Source organism: Phodopus roborovskii, unplaced genomic scaffold, assembly GCF_943737965.1.
Source record: "Phodopus roborovskii unplaced genomic scaffold, PHOROB, whole genome shotgun sequence".
Taxonomy (NCBI): Eukaryota; Metazoa; Chordata; class Mammalia; order Rodentia; family Cricetidae; genus Phodopus; species Phodopus roborovskii.
Window position 1 is genome coordinate 4,768,911 of NW_026126558.1, and position 19,065 is coordinate 4,787,975.

The following is a 19,065-nucleotide window of genomic DNA, read 5'->3' on the forward strand; positions in this document are numbered from 1 at the left end:
AAGTTTCATCTTTTAGAATCTAGAGCAGCTGTTCTCAATTTATGGGGTCATGATCCCTTTGGGGGTTGAATGATTCCTTCATAGGGGTCACATGCCAGATATTTACATTACAATTCATAGCAGTAGCAAAATTATAGTTATGAAGTAGCAACAAAAATAATTTATGGTTGGGGGGTCACCACAGGATGAGGCTGAGCATTAGGAAGGTTGAGAACCACTAATCTAGAACAACTCATCTTTTTAAAAAATAAGCTTAAGTTTATTCACATCTTGTGGTCCAAGCAGAGTTCTGGTGCCATAACTCTGCTGTTGATCAAACTCCCCTATTAGTCTTTGGATGTGAATTGGCTTGTTATGAAGACACCCACATTTGTAGTTTTCTTGATGGTAGCGGAGGCCGTGCAACCTCCTTTAACTCCTTCATTGGGTTTTGGACTGGAGTTATACAGCTTGGCAGTTTCTTCTCTCTGAAGGCCTTCTTCCTTTTCCTCCATGCTCTCAATGCCATGTGAACTTTCTTTTTCTTTTTGGGCCAGGGTTTCACTTTGTAGGCCTGATTGTCCTGGAACTTGCTCTGTAGACCACGCAGTCTTCAAACTCAGAAATCAGCCTGCCTCTATCTCCTAAGTGCTAGGATTAATGGCTTGCACCACCACTACCCAGTGAAAAAGTAAACCTTTAACAACTGGACACCCATAAATCAATCAATCCAGGAGCCTAGACAGGCACCTTCCATCTCTCACAAAAACTAACTCAAAAGGGGCTGTGGCATAAATAAAATTCTAGAAAGTAACACACACAATTTTGGATCCATAGCCAACACCATCTCCTGCTGTCTTTAGTCTCCTTCACAGCTGCTTACCAGTCCCTGTGCCTGAAAACTGCACATAAAACCCCAGGAGATGCCTTGTTCTGCTGTACCTGCCTACCAACTGTCCTCACTGGTGGGTCTTGTGAACATCTTGTTTCATGATCTTTTCTTTGCTGTATTTTCACAGAATCTCTTCCATGGTAGGACACGTCATTTAGGGCAACCCAAATCCATGTTCTTAGGCCATGGCTACTCATATTTGACTTAGACTCAACCACTGCCTATTCCCTTTGGGATAAAAGCTGTGTTTTGCATTATCACTATTTATACAGTAGCCTCATTCACAATTGCCAAAACTTGCAAGCAATTCAAAAATTGACAGCATTCAGCAAATGAATGCAAAATTAAACTGTGGTATATCTAGGCAATGGACTACTGGTAAGTGCAAAAATTAACCAGTTAGGGCTGGAGAGACAGCTCAGTGGTTAAGAGTGCTTTTTGTTCTTGCAGCAGCCTTAAGTTGAGTTACTAAAACCCACATCCAGTGGCTTACAAGACCAAGGACTTGACACCTTCTTCTGGCCTCTATGGGCATCCACATACATGTGTTCACATACACACACACACACACACACACACACACACACACACACACACACACTCACACATACACACACACAATTGCATCTTTAAAAAACAAAAAACATAAAAACATTACAGAATATGCTCTACCACCAATAATGACCCTCTCTGTGGACTTTTGGTGACCCTGAATTAATTTAAGTCATGGCCCTCTTACCTGAGCTAGTGGGAGCTTATAGACTATGGATCTACAGTTGGGGAAACCTGCACGGGACTGAACTAGACCCTCTGTATGTGGGTTACAGTTATGTGGCTTGATCTGCAGGGGAAGTGAGGTTGGCAGTGGCACCAGGACCTGTCCCAGGTGCATGAGCATGCCGCGCTCAGCCTTGGATGTGGGGAGGGGTTGGGGGACTTCGTCCTGCCTCAACTTGATACGCCTGACTTTGTTGACTCCCCAAGGAAGGCCTTACCTTCTCTGAGGAGTGAGTGGCAAGGGGAGCTCAGGAACTGGGGGGGGGGGGGGAGATTGGGATTGGTATGTAAAATGAATTATAAGTTTAAAAAAATAAATTACGCATGTATGTATGTGTGTTGTGTATGTCATGGCTTATTCCCAGTGTCCCATTCTGGTGAGAATATAGATGGGAGGGGAAGGTGAATATACGGCATAGGAACATTAAGGATCTTTTGGTAATTTTGCTATGAACCTAAAACTCCTTTTAAAAGTCTATCTAAAATTTTTACATGAACTAAGACTTCAGATTCTGTTTATAATTTACTCTTTCTCTTTCAATAAACTCTGCTGAGCACCCACCAATGTCCTGATGGGAAAAGCCAAAGTGTGCTCCTGGGCAGCGTCCAGCAGCTTAATAAATTCATTCTCTGCCCCAAGCCACTGCTTCTAGCACCACATTCAGTCCATTCACAATTGGGGGGGGGCACCCCAGATACAGTACCTGGAGGGAGGGTCTCCACACTGTGTGCTCTCTCATCTCCATTGCTATGGTGAGGATCTTTCTTTTTAACAGAGTCGATGTCATTCCAGTCATCCTGGGGAAACAAAGACACTGGATGAGCTATCAGTCTGTTGGCTCACCTTCACTCACTTCAGAGGCTGTGTCTCATGATGCCATCACCCTGGGGAACTCACAGTGTGCAAGGAGTGCTCCCAGCATAGGACAATCTCTGCAGGAACACACTTGCACTTCCCTCTGGCTGTGACCTGACTGCACACCAATGGAAAGATGACTCAGAATCCCAGGCTCTGTGGTAAGGACCACACCAACTATGTGCTGAGCACAGCACTGTCATGGACGTGGGGTCATGGAAATAGAGTAGGCTCTGGGAAATCTCGAAGGCTTGGGCCCTCTGAGCTGCTAATATGTCACAGGACTGATGGTAAACCAGGAGCTCACAGAGGACATAAGCCCTGGTGGAATTTATCCCACCCATATGGGCAAGCAATTGGCTGTCATTTATCAACATTAAATCAAACTAAATAACAGCTCTACAGCCATATAACTTAATGTATTTTCCACCCACTTCAATCTGATTTCTGTGAATAAAAAGTGTTTCTGTGTATAACCCAAATAGGCCCATGGGCCCAGCCTAGTGGAAGGCCACTTCCAGAGCAGATGAAGATGCTGGGCAGAGGGAACCCTCCCTGGCAGACTAGCCTGTTATCCAGGTAGCCACACTCCTTGGACTGGCCTGCTCTGTGTGCTTGCTGTGCTGTGCTATGCTGGCTCGAAGATTTCCTTGGGCCTTGGTGAACAGACATACTCTCTCCAAATGTTACTTGCCCTGCCCATAATCTGCATTTAAGGGAAGTCATCCTGTCCTGGGCCCCTCCCCTCTGCTGTCTTTCCTTCCTCCCAAGGCTTCTGTACTGCAGTGATATGGCTGGGTTTATCATGGGAAGGGCATGTGGGGTGGGGGCAAAGAACACACTGACCCCCTCCTCCAAATCATGTTCAGAACTGGCCACCTAGCACACAGCTTCTCAGCCCCCACCGACCCCCAGTGCTTTCTGCTCCACATAATAACAAATGTTTTTAACATGCATCTGGACCCTGTTTATGAATTTTCTTGCAGCCAGAAGATTCTAAAATGATACTTGTAATAGGCTCTTCTGATTATTAGATTATAAATAAACTTTCAACCCACCACTGGTGATGGTTATGCAGTGACCCTAGAAACGCAGCAGTCTGTGCTAACCAACTGTGGCTTTGCAGTAAAGGGAACCATTAGAAATTAAACCAGGCGGCTACGGCACTACAGGGCTGCTCAGTGCCATCTTTTAATTAAGTGCCCATTTCCATTTCATAGCTGGTTTGCCAGTTTTTGTGACTAATCATACTTCCCCTCCCACCAGGGCACCTGATCTCTCAAATACTCTGGCTACCGAATCAAGCTATTTCACCCTGAATTAAAACTGAATGCTGACGCTGTCTCTGGAGTTGGTGGCTTCATCAAGCCCTTGTCTGTGGCAGTCACATAATCAACACATCCAGGTCAACTATCAGCATTTTGGTTTTCAAAATACACTTTCTCCCCACCCAGCCCCTAACTTCTTCATGACCACACCTTCCCCATAACCTCTGTCTACCATAACCCTAATTCTGGAGGTGGTGGAGAAGCAGAGTACAACAAGTATGAAGAATGTGGCGCATGGATGGGAGGAGAGGGAAAGATTACTAAATTGTGCACTGTCAGGGAATACCCATTGAGTACCGGCCACTGCTCATCATCATTTGTCTGACTCCCAGAGTTGGAGATTTTAAGCAATTACAGAGGTTACCCAGTTGCTAAGGAGCTGTCCCAAACCCTAACCCTCTAGTTAAAACAGGTCACTGGGGGCTCATTCTGAACGTGTCATTAAAACTCAAAAATACTTTTCTAGGGGTCAAACAGGATTGCTTTGTAGTGGACTTCCATGCAAAATCCCCAACAGTGAGAAGGAGAAAGAGGAGGGTGGGAGGGAGCAGGAAGAGCTGCTGCCCCCTAGAGGAACCATCTACGCAGACACTGAGAATACTGTAATACAGCCATTACCAACCCTATTGTCAAAGACCAAGCTGAGGCACACTCTGAACCCAGAGCCAGGAGGGCTGGAGTCCAGGCCAGGGCACCTACTATGCCACCTTCTATTATTTTATTATTATTGTTGTTTTTTGAGACAGGGTTTCTCTGTGTGGCTTTGTAGACCAGTCTGGCCTTGAACTCACAGAGATCTGCCTGCCTCTGCCTCCTGAGTGCTGGGACTAAAGGCGTGCGCCACCAGCTATCGGCTTTGTGCCACCTTCTAAAGGAGGTAGTTTCTCTATCCACCAACTCAACCACTATAGTGAAGGGTATGGTCTATAGTGAAGAGATATGGTTCGTGAACCCACATCTCAGAACACACATGGCTACAGTGACAGGCCCATTGACTGAGACAGGAAGCAGGTTCAGACTCCTGGGCTGTTGTTCAGCCTCCCAGACACTTCTGTCCCTCTCTCCTTTGAGCCTATCAGTTGTGGGTTCAGCAGACACAAATGGTACCCCATGCTGTATGAACTCTTGGGCAAGAGTAGAGAACCAGCAAGCATTCTGGGAGGGCTCAGGAAAGGTTATGCCCTGTGTACAGAGGTAGGCTTCAGGGAAACCTCAAGGAGGAGAGAAGAAGGGATAGGGAGGGTGTCAGGCGTAGCGGCAGCCCCAAACATGAGGCAGAAGACAAGGCAGACAAAGGAGAGGCCAGGCCAAGTGGCCAAGATGCAGGTGCAGGATAAAGAAAGGTCACACTGGACAAGAAACTCTAGGACAGAGATGAAGGTCAACTCCCACTAGGAGAAAAGAGATCAGAGGTGGCACCAGGAGTCCAACTGTACACCCTGGACCACTGAGGGAGGCAGGTGGCTCTGGTCGGCAAGCAAGGTGCCTATGAAGCCCTGAAGGAGGGACCTGGAAAATGGGTGGGGGTCAGGGACATCCATATCATCCATGCTACCCTAAAGCAGAGGCCACAGGTGGGCCAAAGTGGAGCAAGAAGAGTCAGTACCGACAGATATGCAGAGAACAAAACACATGATGCAGGTAACAGTCCTAGCTTAGAGTCTGAGCCCAAGTCTGGGGTCCTAAGCAGGGCCCAGCCAGTGCTAATGGGGTCTCACTAGCACTGAACTTCAAAAGTGAGGGGCTAGGTGAGCTACCGTGAGCCCATGGCCCAGGTTTGCTGTCACTGATGGTCTTTCACACTAGCTACTTATTCACAAGTATAGCCTGTAACATGTAAGGCCTCCAGGTCCTCTGTGGTCACAAGAACCACTTACATCCATTTTGTGTGTCCTTGGCAGTGTGGTGAATGCCTGATGATGAATGTAGTTGTACAACATATTCCACCCTCTCTGGTCGGTCTGCTGTGATCACTTTAAGGCTCCCCCTCCCCCATCTACAGGCGTTAACAATACATCTAGACCAGCAGCACTATTCAAATATGAAAATGTCCTAATCCACCATGTGGTAATGGCCTGTGCTGGGTGCTTGTGTCCAGGCTGGGGACCAGGCACTGTGCTTCTCCTGCCATGAGGAAGGAAGAGAGAGTCTGCTTAGTGATGGGTATATGCCCGTGAGGTGGGAGCAGGAACCACATGGTTTGTGCCGTGTTTGTAACAGGCATAAAAATATTCCTCAGAAGAAAAGAGAAAATAAACAGGCTGTTTTAAATCTCCCCTCCTGAAACACATTTTGTCAATGTTAAATAGTTTCAGCTACTAGACCATATGGTCAGGCGCAGAACAAGTCCCCAAAATACTCCTGAATGTCGGGTTCCTCAATGTCACCTGTCAGCATCGTTTAGAGACTATTCGGTAGTTGTCACCAAGGCAGATCGGAACAGCAACACTTGCGTTTATAAAAAGCCAGGTTTCCAGATTCTGAAAGGAGCACTTACTCAGCCTAGGAGCTCATCTCTCCTAACTCAGACGCTCCCTACCCACTGAGGTGCCATTCTGCCAGAAGCCAGGCAGGCAGGGCAGACCAGCTCCCAGCCACAAGCCACAGCTCCCACAGTCAAGCATTTCCACCAAAGAACACAGAGGACCTCAGGGACTGCCATCTACTTCTAGTTCCTTGGGATGGGTGCTCTACCATGATGAAAGGGGGAGGAAAGCCACAGGGTCCCCCAGTCAGGTGAGGCACCTGCTGCCCGCTGTGTCTGGGTCTCACTTTCACTGCCAGCTATTTTTCTTGTTGTGAGCAAATACCTGACAGGCAGCGACTTAGGGGGAAGAGGACAGACTTTGGCCCACAGTGTTAGCGGATACAGTACATCATGGCGGATAAGGCATGGCTGGGGCAGCTTGTGGCTAGCGAAGGCAAGAACAGAAGGCTGCCTGCTCAGATCTCCCCAGCGAGCAGACACCGGAGAGAACAAAGGCTGGATTTTACGCCCCAGGGCTTCACTTTACCACTTCCTAAAGTTTCTACAATCTCTCAAATGGTGCACCAAACCAACCAACCAAATGGACAATGTACTTCTAATCCCCTGAGAAAGGGGACCCAGAGAGTCCAGGAGAGGCCCCTGGGCAGGAGGACCACATTGTATATTATAGATTTTCCAGCACAATCTCTGCACACACTGATCCCTCTGCTTTAGAAAGCAGACTGAGCTTTGCTTATAAGTAAAAGGCCAATTGGAAACATAGTCTGGGCTGAGAAAAGGGGCAACCCTCCTAACCATCACTGGCTGTTGAGGGGCAGCCCAGCACCAGAGTCATGCCTTCACAGATCCCTGCTCAGTCTCTGAGGCTGTTTTGCACCACACACAATGGAAAGTAATGAATCTTCTGGCCCCACCATGCAGAAATGACATTGGGACATATCTAAAGAATGGTAAGAGTCCACAACAAACTTCCCAGCCCACACTGACAGCCCTAGAACCTTCACTCAGCTAACAGCCAAAAGATACGACAACGTAGGAATCAGGAGTGGAAGGGAGATGAAAAACGGAGTTCTTAGACTTAGTCCCAGTGGCTGGTCCTAGTCAGGCACACCTTGAGGGTGGGGCCTGACTGGGGTTCCAGGGTCCCAGGCAGTCTTGACGTGCTGCTTCACCCTTATGCTCACGGTACTGACAGCTCAGATGTGTGCTCATAGGAAAGCTGCTGAGGAGTGCTAATCCTCTGGAGTAACCCTGTAACCAGTGCTCCGCCCTGTAACCTTTCTCACATACACAAAGTCTGCCGTGGTACCCTGCATGCTCAGCACACCGATGCTGCCAAAGAACTTCTATCTAACTGCTCTCAGCCACATGCAAGAGCAATGGCTGCCAGCACCCCAGTCTGCCAGGTCCAACAAGCCAAGGGCACCTGGGGAAGGTCGGACTTGTGCTGGTCTATCTGTCACCTCAGGCAACTCTGGCTGCATCCTTGAGCCTCAGTTTCCTAATACATAAATGATATACTGATAGGGCTCAGTGACTGCAACCTAGACCACACTGAAGTCCCTGCCCTGGCTTCCTTATTACACTTCTCCCTTTCCTACTTTGCCCTGTTTTTAAAAGAATGTACATTTTACTTCTACAGTCTTCTCTTCCAAGTACATGATCCCATGAGAAGAAAAAAAAAAAAACAGACAGCATGAGGGACATTCTTTAAAATCCTTAACTGGAACCCATAAATCAGTAAATAAATAAATGGAAAAAACACAGAAGGAAGTAAAGAGGAGTGTACGGGTTAGATGTTGTGCCTTGGCTACAAGGATCAAGGTGCCACAGGGCCATGTTGCAATGCCACCTTTGTCACCTTGCTCCCAATAGGAGCACTAACTACACGATGCCTTGTCATGGCCTGGCTCCTATAACATGGTCCTTGTCTGGGCAGTTCTATGGACTGTGAGTGGTACTAAAAAAGCATCTCTGAGGGAAGGAGACTCTGGGTGACATGCTAGGAACCCAGGAGCCCAGGGGTCAGGGTTAGAAACTAAAGGAAAACATGACCTCAAACACAGTGTCCAAACACACACTCCTCATGAGTCATCACACCTGGGTGTGTACCTGGGCATAGAGACACCTGAATAAAAAAGAATTTTAATGAGTAAAATACTCATATTGGCATCCTATGAATGCAAGAATTGAATGGGGAGTATGTGGGAATTCTGCATAATATTCACAACATTCTCTAAATCTAAAGTTTTAAAAATTGAAAGTAAAATGCTCACACAGACCTCATTTATATAAAGGGAAAGTGGCTCTTAGACCAGTATCTGTCACCTGCTTATTTCCTGAACATTTTAAATGGCAGTTTTAAGCAATCTTGCCCCCATTCCCCTTCAAAGATGCTAAAACTAAAATCTCTTGGGAAAATGCTGAGTTATTTAATCTACTATAAAACAGATCGGTCAGCCTGAGGAGACAAAAGGGTCAAGGCCTAGGAGTGATCTATTTTACACTATGACCCTCTTTCTAAAAAGAGCAACTGGTACACCCCAACCATGGCCAATGACACCCAGAAGAGGCCAGTGTGAGGACAGCACAGGTACATGGCTCACATGCAGTGTGATCACAGGTAAGTGGCTCACATGCAGTGTGATCGCACCCTGGATTCTGAGTAGAAGTCTGGGAACCAAGTCAGCTTGCAGTCTTGTCCCTGAGGTGATGGAGTCCAAGGGTGAGCTGGCATGCCCTGGGCTTGGCATCCATTCCTTTCCTGCAAATGGAGAGCCTGCACATATAGCAGTATGGACAACCCTTTCTTAGCCTCCATTCTGCTTGTTCTGGGCTTCCAACTCCAGCCATAGCAGATCCTCTTACATTACAGATGTGACACGTGTCAGAAGCTTGACTAGAAAATGTCTTTCACATAAAAAGGAGGGATTTTAGCAAATGCTTCCTGCTGTGACTCATATTAGTCAATCACGTCTTAAAATAAAGTAAAACTTCCAAACAGATGACAGGAAAGTGGTGAAAGGCTCAGCATTCAGAAAGGATTTGACAGTGTATGGCCAAAGCTGAGGGCAGCAGCAGAATGAAGCAGAGCAGGAGAGCAGGTCTCCCCGGCTTCTGTGTCCACTGCCTTCCGCATCACTATCCTGCACATTTCACACCAGGATTCTGTCTGTCCATGTCATCCTCAAACATCCCATTGTGTCTTGGCTCATCAGGTCCCATGTGGCCACAATGCAATGCTGCCTTGCCCCAGTAGGCACCACCATCTATGCCACACCTTGTGATGGGACTGGCTCCTACACCATGGTCCTTGCCTGGCTAGTTCTATGATCCGAATCAGAACCAGATGCAGACTGTATGGGCCTTACAGAGTATCTGTGAGGGAGGAAGTGAGACTCGGGAAGAGCTAGGAGCCCTGGGAGTCAAAGGTTACAAACATGAACACAGATTGTCTTGTTCCTCACAAATCACCACAGGACCAGAAACCCACAGTTAAGTCCAGGAGGCCATTCCAACAGTGAGTAGAAAGGATGGGTATTTGCAAATGCCCACTCGTTCCAAGCTGACCCCAGCTGGGCCTCTTCAGAGGGTGCTTTCCCCATGGAAGCATCGGTTCTAAGATGCTGGGAGACAGAAGCCAGCGGTGTCAAGAGAGCAGAGGGGCCATCCCAACCCTGCTCATGGTGACAGCAGAGCCAGCATATTCTAGCAGGGTCACAGCTAAAAGGGGGAGAAGGTGCATGTGTACTTGGCACCACGCGGCTGCCATGAATACCATGATGCTCTGCAGCCAGGTAGAGGCCTGAGAGGAGAGGAGATGTGTTAAAACCACTTGCTGTGGAGAGAGAGTAACCTCGGGCGTCTTCTAGAAAGACAAGGAACACAAGAGCAGAAGCAGGCCTGAGGCAGGCCCTACACAACAAGCACTGCCTGCTCTCAGTACATGAAGCCTGAACGCCTAATTTCTTATCAGCCTCAACTAACAGCCATTTCCTTCACCCAGTCAGGTCTTCTTTTTACTAAATGCAAAGTCTTCATTCCCAATGGGCCTGTAGCTTGCTGGCCTCGTTTCCCTGACAAGGAAGCACGTGGTGAAAGGTGGCTGACACAACATAACCAGTGGGAGTAGCATCTACCACATCTGGTTCAGAGGCTGGCCTCTCCGAGTGCCAAGCTTTCCTGACGTGGCTACTCGGCAGTGTTCACATGTCTTCTAATGAGCGACCAGGGACCCCAACCCTAAAGACAGACCCAGGTCCTTCCAGGGAGCCCTGAGGCAGGTCCTCACTCCCCCTACCAGGTCTACCCAAGGGCTTTGCAGTTACCACAATGAACTAACCCCAAATACGGAACACATTCTATGCACAAATACTACAGTATTCCTTATACAAGCAGAGAAGAAACTTAAAATATTCTCCTCTAAGCAGTTAATTTATGTTACAGCCCCTTAAGACGATATTATAGATTCATCAAAAATTATAATGATAAAGACCACATCAAATATGCAAAATGCTTATGGTAAGCAGGAGACCAAGTTTCGTGTACACAATAAAACAACCATCTAAAAATACGCATCCATATGGACTAGCCTGGAATGAGACGTAGGGAAGTAGAGAAAGCTCTTGCTGGCTGAGAATTCTGGGTGATGTTTCAACTTCTCCAACTTTCTTTCATGCTCTTAAATTATTCTCATGAATAATTTTTAAATCCAGCACAATATGTAACGGGTGGAATTATGAATCTACATGGAACGCAGTATTACTAAAGCAACAGAAGAGCTGGCCAGGCCTGGTCTAAGGCTGCCAACAGTACCTGGCTGGAGAGCTGTGTCCAGAAATGCTATGGGCCCAGCCTCTGCTCCTCACATGTAGTCCACACAGTAGCCCAGAATCCACAGGTCAATAGAATTCAGGTAAGTATCCAGAGACACCCCTGCAGCCTGGACTTCAGCAATGCTGGGTCTGTCTCTGTCTTTTTGGTAAATACCACTTCCGATAATAAATTTGTATTCTTCAAAAAACTGGCCAAGGAGAGGCCAAGGTAGCCTTGTGAGAACACAGTCATTACCATGAGCTCATGGCTATTGTCAATCTAAACTTTAGTAATGTTGGGTACAGGTGCCCTGTGTGTACACAGCCAGTCATTACTGGGCTAAGTGTTAGGGGAACACTGGATGATGAGGTCTCCATAGGAGGCTGACCATGTGCACAGAGAGCCAGATGCTCCCACCATGTTTTGGAGAGAATGACAACACTGTCTCCCTGAAGCTGCTTCCTGTGCACTATTCCACCTGCTGTGACTACCAAGCTCTCAGTGAGCCCTTTAGTCAGTGTGTGATCTTTACACACCTCTGGGGTAGTACCCGTATCCCATTCAACAGAGGAGGAAACTGAGACTCAAATAACAGAGTTGAGGGCAAACAAGTATATAGTAAAATCAAGGTTGCCTAGGCCAGGGTGCCAGCTCTGGTCACATCACAGGGACAGTTCTAGGTTGAACAGAAACACGGTCAGTTCCCTGGCATGTGCTGGCCACAGCTCTTCTGGCAGCACAGGGTCCTCTGCCCATCTCCTCTTCATTATTCTCAGCAACTCTGGAACTCTGTGATCCACTTAATGCTGCCTTGAAAGCTACCTCTTGTGGCCATACATTATCATGTCTGATCCTCATGAGGCACCAGGGGTGATTTACTTTATAGCACTCTGCTTTGAATTGAACTCAAATTCCCGCCCCAGGCCCAGATCCACAGGGCTCGTGTTCTTCACCTATGGTGACACTGGAGGAAGGAAGCTGACACATATGATGGTGGCAGGGGAATGTTAACAAAACCCACAGAGCTGAAGCCACAGACCCACATACTATTGCTCAAATGAAGCTACAAGTCTCCAACCCAAGATCTGATGCCTGGCCCTAAATTCTGAAATGTGTCATGAAGAATACTGATTTGGAGTAAGGGCTGCAGTGGGTTAGAAAATGGCCATGTTTCTTTGTCTTCCATGCACAGCTGCTATGAGAAGCTGGATGTGGCCTCTTGGGCACTCTGGCAACTACACCAGACTAAGTTGCCACATGGAGAGCTGTGAGACCCACACAAGAGCTGGAGAGTACTTGGATGTGTATGGCTATCTTGGATGAGGAGCAGGATGGCACCACCAACCACAAGGCTATGAAGGGAGACCTGACATTACCCACTTCTAGGGTGGTTTGCTGGGCAGCACAGATAACTGAGACATGGGTGTGACATGACTGTGCAAGAAGTCACCAACCACAGCTGCTCCACAAGCAGAGGCAGGTCCCAGACTGTCAAACAACCCGCTTGGAGTGAAGGCCAGTGCCATCCACACAGCTTAAGCCAGCAGCCCTACTCTGGATGTTGTGGGGGGGGCATTGAGGGTGCAAATAGAGGCTGACACCAATTCTTATGTGTAGATGCTCTATCTCTTATGTTACCAGCTAGGAGGAAGAGGCCAGAGACTCCCATCAATCTATCCTTGAGCTGTCAGAGAGTCTAAGCTGTGCTGTGTGGTCCTGGCCACCTTGACACCTTCCCTGAGCTTGCATCCCATGACCAAATGTAGATGAGGGCTAACAGTCATCACATAGAACTTCTACAACCACCAGGTACCAGGTGCTGTGACTCCCAAGGCAGAAACCCAATACTAAGAGGAACACTCCTTGCTGTGGCATGGACACTGGTGGGAGGAGGTTAGGGAGAACCATTAGGAGTAGTTGTGGTCCCAGGACACATATGTTACCTCATGGATGACCACTGGGTTCCAAAGACATCTTCAGACAGACTCCCCTGTGTCAGCCACCTTTCCAGGGGCAGTAGTTAGGCTCTGACAATTAGGGATCCCACCAAAAGCCAACCAACTTGGCTTGGCCATAGTTCAATGCACTGCCTGTTTCCTAGTGTCTAAGTTACTGTTCAGGATTAGCTAGAAGGGAAGGGAGCCAGCTGCCTACAGGTAAGTGAAGTGGGTGGCCTCACTCTTTCTCCTCAGACTGACTGATACATTTGGCCACACTCTACCTATGCAATGGCTCTCAACCTTCCTAATGTTGTGACCCTAATGTGGTAATCCCCAACTGTAAACTTGCTATTATGAATCACAATGTAAACATCTGTGTTTTCTGATGGTCTTAGGTAAAGTCTGTGAAAAGGTCATTCAACCCACAGAGTCATGACCCACAGGTTGAAAACCACTGGTCTAGCAGGAACCAGAAAGACACTAGACAGGGTGGCACCCTGAGGTCACAGTACCCCATATCCTGGATCAGGGGTCAATCGAGGAGCAGAGTGGTCTCCTTCTCCCCCATCAGGAAAGCCTGCAGCTTACACTCCCCTGGCTTCTTCAGACCGCAGGAAGGCAGAGCAAGAGCTAAAGACATGGAGTAACCAGGGAAATTCCTGGGCTCATTAATTCCTCAATCCCACCCTTTCCTGATGCTTCTAGTGAGCTTCAAGGAGCACTGAACATTTCGGCCTCAAAGATGGGAAGTTAGGCGACATTAAATGCAGAGAGAAGAGCAACTGGTTGACAGAATATGGGTAACTCTTAAGTAAAGAGCTCACAGGTGACAGCTTGGGGCAGCAGCCACAGTGTGGGGCATGACCTGCCCAGACCAAACAAGGTCAGAGGGACACTAGCAGGTGTGCTCTGGATGCTCTGCTTCCGCCACTCAGCACACACAAGCAGAGGAGGCCCCTGGCCAACCTCACAGGCCTGCCCTGAGGCTCACCAGACACCTGTGGGAGAGAGCACAGCCTCCCGAGCCTGAAGCCCAAGGCCAATCCTCCTCATCCTTCACCTGTGTAACAATCCCCCTTGCCTGCAGGCTTGCCAACAGGCTGATGGTACTCCATCTTTATCGGTAAGCAGTGGCAAACCAAGGGCTTCTTGGAAGAGCCTGTATGAGGCCTACAGCACAGGTTCACAACCTGATCTGGGTTCTGTCTGAAAGAAAAAATGACTTGGTCACCTTGGCGGGCCTCACCCTGTAACCACTGGCAGCTGCCCAATATGGGCAAGAAAGCAGATACTGCCAAGAGAGCTGTGACACACACTGCCCTTCTCTCTACTGCTCCAGAACCAAGCCCCTGCTAGTTCTTCCTTCTACTCTCCATCCTCACTCCCCGGGTCACACACACCACCTGAGAAGGGGTAGGCCTCCCTGCATTTCAAGCCAATAGCCAACCCTCCCCAAGAAACAATCACAACCACCTCTGTGGTTACTCACACTGTCACACCCATGCACCCTCAGGTTACCCCAAAGCACTATGTACCCCTTCCCCCACCGGCAGCTGGGGTAACCTTGTTCTAATGGACCCTTGCCTACACTTTGACACAAGTAGGTGTGTATACCCTACTTGTGTGTGTGCTTGCATGTGGAGGACAGAGAGCGACCTCACGTCCTTCTACCTAACTCCTGGAGGCAGGGTCTCTCCTTGACTCGGAGCTTGTCCAGCTGGCAGCAGACCCCAGCAATCAGAAGGATTACAAGCGTGTGCCACCACACGAAGCCTTTTCATGTGAGTTCTGGGAAGTATTCTCTCAGCTTCTCACACCTGTGCAGCAGGTAGTTTACCAGCTAAGCCATCTCTTCAGGCCTCGCTATGGGCTAGAATGCTCTTCTGTGTGGCCTGACACCGCCAACCTGATTTGGGGTTATAAACCCCAGAAATGGTGTTTCATAGAAAAACTTCAGATCTCACAAAGTCATGCTCTGTCCACATCTGGGAGAGTCCTGCCAGCCCCAGAGAGGAAGCTCTGTGTGGCTATACATGCTCCTAGACACTGACACCTCCAATTCCTAGTCTTTTTAAAGAACAGGTAACAACTGAGAATTTGTTTATTTTAACCTCTGAATTAAATCATCCTGAAAATCTCCCAGGGGGATTATATTCTAATTTTCAGTTCATGGACAGGTCACCTGCAGTGATCCCTGGGAGTGAGTGGCTGTGACATCAGAGGCCTGTCTCCTAAAGGATGGGCACAGCAGTTACCAAGGACCCGACCCAGAGAAGGGATCAGGACAGGCACCAGAGGCAGAACCTCAGTGAAAGCCGAGTGATTCTACACTAGAGAAGCTTGCTCCCCAGGACCCGCACTCAAAGCTGAACAGAGCTGGACCCTGCCCAGAAGCTGTGCTAGGACAAGGAAAGGTCCGCTGGCAAAGGCTCTTTTAGTTTGGGTTCACGTAGAGGCTGTAGTCATGCCAGATGGTATAACTACATGGTTCATGTCTTGAAGTTAATTTGTTATCCAGAAGATATTACTTGAATCTTGGGCTGCCTTAAAAGGACCCTAATCTGGGAGGCTCAAACAGCAGCAGTTTTCTTTCCTAGTTCTGGGCAGCCAAGGCCCGGGCTCACAGAGCTGGTTCTTTTGGCAGCTGAGATGTCTGCTCCAAGCCCCTGTCCCTAAGCCCACAGGTGGCTACCTATTCCTCATATCTTCTCATCACCTCCCTCTATGTGCATGTCTCAGTGTCTAAGTCCCCCCACTTTTATAGACACCAGTCACATGGCTTAGAGTCACCTTGATGACCTCATTGCAACTAAATTTCTTCTACAAAGACCCTGTCACTAAATATAACCCCATTCCGAGGCCCTGGGGATTGAGGCTCTAGCCTACATTTTTATTTGGGAGAACAATCCTTACTACCCCAGAGATTTTCCTGAGGGGACCAACTATGTGAAAAGAAGGTCCCAGGGACCTCCCTTGGCTTTGGCTTCCTTCCCATCCTCAGTAGCTTGATCTTAAAAAGCCTGGCAATTCTGGCTATGGATCAGCCCTGGGAGGGCAGGTGCAGACGCCAGCAAGCTCGGGGGACCACGCTCCTCTGTGCAAGTGTGTCCCACACAGAGAAGAACACAGCCCCATGTGACTGAGGGTCTCTGTCCGCTTGATTTCTGCCAGGACTGAACAGTAAAGTATTTAAAATGTTCAGAATACACTTTTGGGCTTCAGGAGGAGGTGAGTTCTTGGCCCAAGAGCTCCACAGACAGCTACTATTCAGCTTTGAGTCCCAAGAAGCTAATCTGACAGAGACTTATTATTCTCCCAGAATAATGGATGAGAAAGAACCCATTTTGTTGTCTTTAATAAGTTAGACACTCAGGCAGACAGATCCACACAATAAATCTGCATACGTGCGTAAGAAGGGCTGGGCACCAGGGACTTTTATTAACGTATCAATTCCAGACTCAAGGCAGAGGCCAAGTGAATGCAAACCAGTGCCTCTGGGGAGCCTGGGCCTCTGCCTAACCCTGCTGTCAGCCGTGCCAGGAGGCCTCAAGAACAATGGGTGTAATCTATCTCCCAGGGTGGGGAGTAGCCCAGACAGCCTGAGCTCATGGTTCTGACAAAAGGAACCTCAGACACAGACTTCAGAGTGGAATCATGAAAGCAAGCAGGGGAGGGCTGGAAGCAGACTTCAGACTGGTGGTTGAGGGTTCACAAGGTGTCTTCAGGCAAAATGGGATATTGTTTTTCAAAAGGATAGAACAGGAAGGTTGCTTGCTGTAAAGCCTATTTCTATATAGAAAGTGCTGCGGGTGTTGTTTTTGCTGTTTTGTTTTCCTCTGATATGCAGAAACATGCTTGCAAAAAGAAAGGAAAAGGACAAGCCAAGTCAAGCCCTCGTGGGTCCAAGGATGAGCTACAAGCTGTACTGCTCCTGTATGCTTTATATACATACCCATACCTAAGACAGCCACAGGAACCCCCTGTGGAGAAGGAAGACATGAAGACTCTCTGCTGTGTCTGTCCCAGGCTGAGCACAGCATGCTTCTCTTGATTGTATCATTTAATTTTAGCCCATTTAGAGAGATTTGAAAGAGTCCATACTGTGACGTTTCACGAATGAAAACAGGATAACTTTTCCCCACCCCAGGGCCAATGTGGACATGGTAGGCACAGGGGAAGAAGGGACATGCCAACCCTGATAGGGGAGGAAGGTCCAAGAAGAACAAAGAGCCCCCTCCTGGGCGTATACCTGGAGTAGAGGATGAAAATGCCCTCTCTCCCAAGAAGACAGAGGACATGAGAGATCAGGACCCAACATGACCAAACCTGATGACTTGGCTCCCTGACAACCCATCTCCTTAGTCCCCTCTTGAGATGCACGAGGCACAGAGCCATTCAGACTTTTCACAAGACTCACAGTGATTCATATGGGATGCAGAAACACTTGACACACAGAATGAAGCCCAAAGAGCACTGCCTACGTCTACACACACCGTGTGCTCTGAGCTTACCATTTGTTTTCTACAGCAGTTTCACCAACTACTTACTGGGTCACAACTTTCAACTGGAAAACTTTGCACCCAGGTGTCTGGAAAGCATGTGAGGTTCCTGGCTAACACCAGTTGCAATGAAGCCAGGAAGCCATGCCTGAATCAAGGGAGGCAGGGACGAGGGGGGGGGGTGAGCCCTCCCAGCCTCTGCTCACAAGAGAAGCCATCCAAGAACTATTGACTCCACTCTCGCTCCTGGAGTCTGTGTGGTGGGCACAATGCCAAGCAAGGGAACTCTGTGACACATTCTCCCAGGGCTACCTGTCTGTTAAGGACAGCTTTGCTTCACAAAGGTACTTTAACAAGTTGACTCCATGGTAACCCGTGCTGACATGCCTTTAATGGTATCATCTGGAGCCTCCTGGGTCACCAAGGTGGACACAGACCACCACCCTAGCCCAGATCTAACCAGGCAGGGCTATATTCAACAGGTGGCAGTTGGATGCAGCAGTCAAATTCTATGTGGACACAGCCCCACTGGTCCTCTATCAATCAGAAGACATCTAGCCCCATATCTGGCTGTGGCTCTGAGAAGTGATATCAAGCAAGTAATTAGTCCTCCTGAAACTGCTGCCCTGGAACTCTAAGGAGGTCAGAACCTGCCCACTTATAATGTTTGGTTTCAAAAAGAACACAAAGTCAAGCCCTCTCTGGTAGGCCCACAGGAACACAAGTGTCAAGCCACAAAGTGTGCACAAATGATCAGCAAGCAGACAAAAATACCCTGTTAAAAGCACTCCACCCATGGAAGCCAGATCTTAGATCTCTACCAACACCTACTAGTGGCCTCACTCTGTACATCCACCAGGAAGAGGTCAATCAAGGTTAACCCACCTGCCCCAGGTTCAGCAGCCAACAGCAAAGCTGACTGGCAGTCCCTAACCACTGAACCACACAGCCTATATCCAGAAAGCAGTGGCTCACCTCAAAGATTTTTGGGTGAATACCACACTGTGCTGCACATGGTGGCATAAACCCAATATGGCTGCAATGTAGTCATGAAGAGAAGAGGCCTTTACTGAGCTCTCAGGGCCCATGTACCTTGCCAGTTGCCTCTTCACCCAGATATTCCTATGGATGTGCAGAATTTATGACCACAGAACTTGCCTCAAATCTGTTCAGGACTTGACTGCCCAGAATATCTACTTTTCCCTGTTACAAAGCCTGAGCCACCTTCCCTCAGCAAATCCAAGTGGCTACAATCATACCTGTGCATCTAGAGTGCAAATCATCTCTACGCCTGAGTACAAACGCCTTCTTATTGTGATGTCTTGGAAGCAAGATGCAAGTAAATGAAAGAGAACAGGCCAGGAAGAGAAGAGACACCCCTCTCTGACATGAATGTCTGCAGAAACTTCTCCTCCAGGACCGCTGTCCACAGCAGCACCTGCCCCTAAGTATAGCTCACCTCTGGTTGAACAAAGTGACAGGGACTTCCCA

General features: G+C 48.3%; 1 protein-coding gene across 1 annotated transcript in view; it reads right to left on the bottom strand.

Annotated features, from left to right (window-relative positions):
* The window catches only part of Galnt2 (polypeptide N-acetylgalactosaminyltransferase 2), a 124,424-nt gene that overhangs the window by 55,671 nt on the left and 49,688 nt on the right, over nt 1-19,065 (bottom strand). The window contains exon 2 of the mRNA XM_051201836.1: nt 2,353-2,446. Coding sequence (XP_051057793.1) covers nt 2,353-2,446 — 94 coding nt within the window. The remainder of the gene's footprint in view (nt 1-2,352; nt 2,447-19,065) is intronic.